Source organism: Gaeumannomyces tritici (assembly GCF_000145635.1).
Source record: "Gaeumannomyces tritici R3-111a-1 unplaced genomic scaffold supercont2.2, whole genome shotgun sequence".
Taxonomy (NCBI): Eukaryota; Fungi; Ascomycota; class Sordariomycetes; order Magnaporthales; family Magnaporthaceae; genus Gaeumannomyces; species Gaeumannomyces tritici.
In genome coordinates this window covers 4,406,305-4,412,089 of record NW_008804546.1, presented here as the reverse complement: position 1 = coordinate 4,412,089, position 5,785 = coordinate 4,406,305, and the positions used below count along the sequence as shown (strand labels likewise).

Here is a 5,785-nt window from a genome sequence, read left to right as displayed (position 1 = left end):
GTAGGTAGTGTATGTGTGTGTGTGTGTGTGTGTGTGTGTGTGTGTGTGTGTGTGTGTGTGTGTGTGTGTCTGTGTGTGTGTGTCTGTCTGCGTCTGCGTGGGCGCCCTCGTTGGTTGCGGCGGGCAAAGTCAAAGACAGATCCGTTGGCAGACCCGCCTGCATGGCCTAGAGGTGGCTAGCTACCTGCGTAGGTACCTGCCTACCTTCTGCTTCCCTAGGCACACGTATAGCTCGGTAGTCAGGTACCTACCGTTCAAGCATGTAGGCAGGGAACTGGGGAGAGGAAAAAAAAGGGGCGCCTAGTGGGTTGTTGCTAACCGGCAGACAGGTAAGCGCCTAGGTAGGTAGGTAGGTGGTGCAGGTGTGTTTCCAATACCTGGCGGGACGTCGTTGGCTCGGAAGCGGAAGCGGCAGAGGCGACGACCATGATGGCATGGAGAGCAAGAGCGGATTTCCTGCATCACCGATAGCTGCGCCGCAACGCTGCCGCCACTACCACCACATGCCGTCGCCAGAAAGAAACAAACCCCACCGTTCTGCCGGATGTCGTGGCCACACGCGGCCGGTGCAGGCGCGCCAGGCTCACTTTGCTCGTTGAGGCACGAATAGGGGAAGGACGGGACAGGCTCGGCGCATGCTCGGCCATGTGCAAACTCAATGGCTCTTTTTGCCCTTGGCGTTCAATCTGGAGGGGGGGCAACCAACCGATGGGGCGGGCACTGCTTGGGGATGACGAAACAGCAAAAGAGAAGCGGGCTAGTCCCTGGCTCTCGCGTTTTTTTTTTTTTTGTTTTTGCTTGCTCCGCTCCCTTGTACGCAAAACCCAACTTTTTCTCCGGCTCCTGCATTGGGTCTGGCCGGACCATGGTAGCTGATGGATTTGATGGGTTGGTAGCGCCGGAGCTGGTGATGGCGGCGGTGGTGACGGTAGCAATGGCAGTGTCAATAGAAGATGTGATGTTTGGATCAGCCGGCATATACGCGAGCCTTGCATTGACCCCGTTTGGGTTACACAGGCACACAGAGGGTAGCACACCCTCACCCCTCGACGGCGCTGGAGCGAGCAGGTTGGGATACCCCCAATTCCATGCCGCCCATCGAGATCCTTCTTCCGTCCGCCCTGTAGTTTCCGACCACACACACGCACGCACACACACACGCACCGAAAGGGACACACACACGCACACACCTACCAGGACTGACAGGTGGTGGTGGGCGCCTAGCACCCAAGTCAGATAGTCCCACGCACCTCCGGGTCCCCTCCTGCATCGAATCGCGTTGGCAAAGCACGCAAACCAACGTCACCGTAGTGAGCCACTGACAGGTCTTCCTGGACCCCCCATCCGCGAACCCGCTAATGACGTTTTTTTTTTCGCGGCCCTCTAAGGCCCCTCCCTGCCACTGGGCAGAGGCCAGGTTTGGGTGTGTGTGTGGGTGTGTGTGTGTGTGTCCTTGTGTGTGTGGGTGGTGGGCAAGGACGAGAGTCCTTGACTTGACCAATCATGACTGGGAAAGAGAAAGGACTGGCCTGAAAGGACTGGCTGGGCGGCTCTCCCGTCTGCTGCCCACCCTCCTCCGTCTCGGTGGGTGCGCCGGAAGCCGTGGGCGGACTCAGCTTGGACACATATCACCTTTTCGGGTCCGTTATTCGGGTCTGTTATTCGACTAGTGGCTGCTCGGTCCCCGACCTGGGGTTTCATTGGTCCAATTGCAAGACCCTACGGCCTTTGGAATTTTGTGGATTTAGAGTGGCTGTCAAAAAAGAAAAGCAAAGAGTCGAGGTGGGGAAGAGCTCCAGCTGTCTTTTTTTGAAAAAAAAAAAAAACCTCCGAGGCCCGGACTGCCGAGCTCGGCGGCATTTCTCCAGTGATGGAGCCCCTCCACTTTTGTTATTCACACTCTTTCCTTTCCTAGACTCGGCCGGCCCGCCGTTGCGCCGCCCGGGGTCACGGCTTTTGTCTGGGATTCTTGTCGTTTTGTCATGTTGAAGCGCCTACGGAGAGGTCCTTGTCTCAGTGCCTTGGTTTGTGCAGACGCAAAGAGACGGAACCCACAGTGACAGTGAGACCTGCAGACCGACGCTGGGCAGGCTGTACTAGTAGAGCAACACATCAAGCACCAGATAGGATACCTACGTGGTAGCTATTTGTGGCCAGACAGACCACTCACTGCCCGGCCTCGGGTCGGGGCAGGACACCTCCGACATCTGCTGAACACCTTCGAGACCCCGTATATGCCGTGACGGCCATTGCGCCTGCCTCGTCCCCTGCATTGCATATGTGCCCGGGCGAGAGGACTCTGCGTAGTATCGGTGGCACCCCCAGGGAGGAAAGAGCCCGGCGTCGGAAAGTTAGGGTCATGGTGATTTCGTGACGTGGGGTGGCCAGCAAGAAAGCCACAAGAACGGTGCGTGTGTGTGTGTGTGTGTGTGTGTGTGTGTGCATGAGGGGATGGTGATAGATCATATTGTGAGGCCGACCTAAGCGCGCCGCCCGCCAAGGTCTGGTCTGGCAAGAGGGGGCATACCTCTATTGAGTCAAGCCTGGGACTCACTTGAGTGAATATCGAGTCGGCGGCTTGGCTTGGGCGATAGCAGCGGGTGGTAGAGAATGGGAATGGAGAGAGTGTGGTGTGGCACCAGGTGGTGGATACGGCCACATATGGCATAGTCTCGATGAGGCCACCTGCAGCCAGCGCTGCGCATCGTCCACCAACTGGATCTGTAGGTACGGTACCCCCTTATGGATGCGTGGCCTCATCGGAGTTTGTAAAGCCACAGCCAAGACATCGAGGCTGGGGCAGCCGTGGCTCAGCAGCATGTGCCACACTCGTCCTCACCCGGTGGGAGGCCGTCCCTCCTTGGCCGCCGGCCCGAAGATCGGGAATATTTGCTCAAAGCGGTAGCAAGGTGTGAGATCCACCAGCAACAACACCACCAACAAACAGATACCTAACGGTTACGGATTTTGCTTGCTCTCCACGCCCCCCCTCCCCAGCTCGGTCGCTTCCCTGTCCCCGCGCCTCTCGGCTGAGCTACAGTAGCGGGCGGAAGATAGCTCGAGCACGGACGCCTATGCGGCTTGTGTCCCCCAGGGCTCGCCGGTTCGGGAGCGTGTTGTCGTCGTGGGGTGACAGAGGCCATGGGGCGAGCTTGGCCGCCGCCGAGGCAGGCGGGCGGGCGGGCAGGCAGGCAGAGCAAGCATGGCTCGACCAAACAAGGGGATTCCCACCAAGGCGGTTTCCTCGACGCCAAAGATTAGCCCAGCTCTAGACCGTTCTCCCTCCCCCATCGGCGACTGCCCTGTCTGCCGACCTGCTTGCTGCTTTGCCTGCTATTTCCGGCAACCTCGGCCAGACAATCAAATAAAACCGACGAACCCCTCTTACCCCGGCGCGCCAGGGGACCAATATCAAATAAAGCCCACCCGCAAACCCCTCATCTCGAGCCCTGGTCCCCGTCGTCGATTGCGCGGTATCATCGATGCGGTGCGAGGCAGGGATCATCCCTGGTGACAGCTCCAGCAGACAGGTCGGCCGACAAGTCCGTGCGCATCATGTCCGTCATCTCGTAGCGTTGACAGCTTGGATCCCCAGTCGATCGATCTCCACGAAGGGTGGATGGAGGGTGGGAGGGTGCATGCGTGCCTTCTGTCCTTGTTGGTTCCTCGCCCCCTCTCCCCTCCTCCTCCTCCTCCTCCTCCCCCTTGTCGTTTGCTTATTCCCTAAATCCTTGCTTCCCACACGTCCCGCCGTGACATGTGTCAAAAGCAGGGAGAATTTTGTCTACGCACTCACAGATCACAAAAAAAAAAAAAGATGCCCATCGGCAAGCTGCACCCTGCCCTCAGCTCCCCAGACGGACAAGAGCCGGGCAAAAGCCAAGGCTTGGACAACGGAGCAGCAGGTCTGGGCAGCGAACCCGCATATGAAGAGGCAGGCAGTGCCTTAGCGGCAGTAGCAGCAGCACCAGCAGCGGGCAGAGAATTCTGACGGTGGTGACACTCCCCCTTAACCGAAGCGCCTTGCAGTACGTCTCCTGTAGGCCAGCTGGTAGTCCCCACCCTTTTGTTTGGTGACATTACGCCACATCCAGAGGCGCCACTGCTGCTTGCCGCTGTTGTTGCTGTTGCCTTGTGCTGGATCTGTTGTTTGATTTCCGTCCCGGTCGACGTGCATAGGGAAACAGGGACCACTTGCCGCGCCAAAGATCTAGCTTGCCCCCCCAAGCCAGAACATGGTGTGTGTGATGCGATGGTGCAGCCCATTCGAAGATGGAGGAAACAAGCTTCGGTGGCGAAAGCCCTACCTATCTCACGATACTTCTCGATCGACACGCTAGAAGTGGCCAGTTCCTAAAATGTCCGACTCTGCGAGCCGCGCTTTGGCGAAAGGGAACATAACACGAGATAATAATGAACGTTTAAACGTGGTGTACTGTACTTGTCTAGTGCGTGGGCGGCTAGCTAGGTAGCCTACCACCCACGCCACAGGCTGCCAACTTTGATGTGAGACACCACGTTTACCAGCCTAGCGTAGTCTCATCGTCCGAGTTTGATGTAGTAAAGATACGACATAAGCCTCTGCTAGCGTTCTCGTCGGTGGCTGGGAGGCCGCGTCCGTTTTCTAGCGCAGGGCAGGTCACAGGCAGAGCAGAAGCACGGCTCTGGGATCGTCGACTCTTTGCATATGAGCTGGGCTAGCCGAAGATGTCCCCCACCTCTATCTACTTACATATGCAGAAAACAAGTTGCATGTGTGGGAGAGCATGTCAAACCTGACAAACAAAAAAAGAGAACCAGAAAAAAAAAAAAGAAGAGAAAAAAAAACGCACCTTCAGTAAGTGGCTATTACGCCAGACTAACTAAATCCGGGAGGTAGAAAATCTGTCTCCTCTCGTCCCGTTTCCAATGGCTTGGTGGACCCGGGAAATGACTAGCATCGAGCATCCACCCATGACAAAGGAGGAGTCAGATCTTGTTGACGTCCTTGCCTTGTTGGAGATGCGGGTTCGGTCGCTCGATACGGGCTCGGCAGTGGGGTGCGTGGATGGCAACGGGATTTGGGCTGTTTTTTTTTTTCTTTTTTTTTTGCTATCAGCAAGTCCCACTCGTTCCCCTCCCATCATTCCCCTTTCCATCATCCGACCACCGACGTCAAATGGAGAAGCATTTCTATCACCGCAGCCTTCCTCGCAGGGTTGCGGCACTTTAAGCCCATACCTAGCAGGCCATGTTCGTCAAGGGGTATGGAAGTGTGTGGATGCCAAGGGAAAGGCTAAGCAAGGAAAGCCCTGCCGAACAAGAGGGGAGATGGAATGCGGAGGAAATGCATAACCGGTCAGAACCTGTTTCCCGTCCCTTGCGCACATGGTCCTTCCTTGCTTGTCTTTTGGCTGTGAACGGGTTGAGAATTTCCTTTTTGGGAAGGCTGCACCTGCACCGTATTGGCTGCCTGGCAGCCAGCCGCACGGTACGCACAGCCCACACACAACACACTCTTATCCTCTTTTGGGGGGCGTGGGCAGTTTATGCAGCCCGCTGTTGGGAAACACGCGCAAAAGCTTGTATTGGTTATACAACACACATATGGCGAAGCCCTGGCCGATCCCCTCCGGGCCTATGATGTGCCGTCACCGGCCAGAATGCGCCGGCGTGAAAGGGGGGGATGGTGGGGTGTGGGCGTGTATGTATGGGTGGGGGGAGGAGGCATGAGCTTGAGGGAAAGAAGAGAGAGAGAGAGAGAGAGAGAGAGAGAGAGAGAGAGAGAGAGAGAGAGGAGGACGAC

General features: G+C 57.1%; 1 protein-coding gene across 1 annotated transcript; it reads right to left on the bottom strand.

Moving 5' to 3' along the window:
* Positions 1 to 1,719: 1,719 nt before the first annotated feature.
* On the bottom strand, positions 1,720 to 2,361 carry GGTG_04026 (hypothetical protein; the record flags this gene model as incomplete). The annotated part of the gene is made up of 3 exons (XM_009221815.1): positions 1,720 to 1,753; positions 2,056 to 2,091; positions 2,171 to 2,361. The coding sequence occupies 3 exons, from the start codon at positions 2,359 to 2,361 to the stop codon at positions 1,720 to 1,722; spliced, it is 261 nt and encodes an 86-aa protein (XP_009220079.1).
* Positions 2,362 to 5,785: the final 3,424 nt, after the last annotated feature.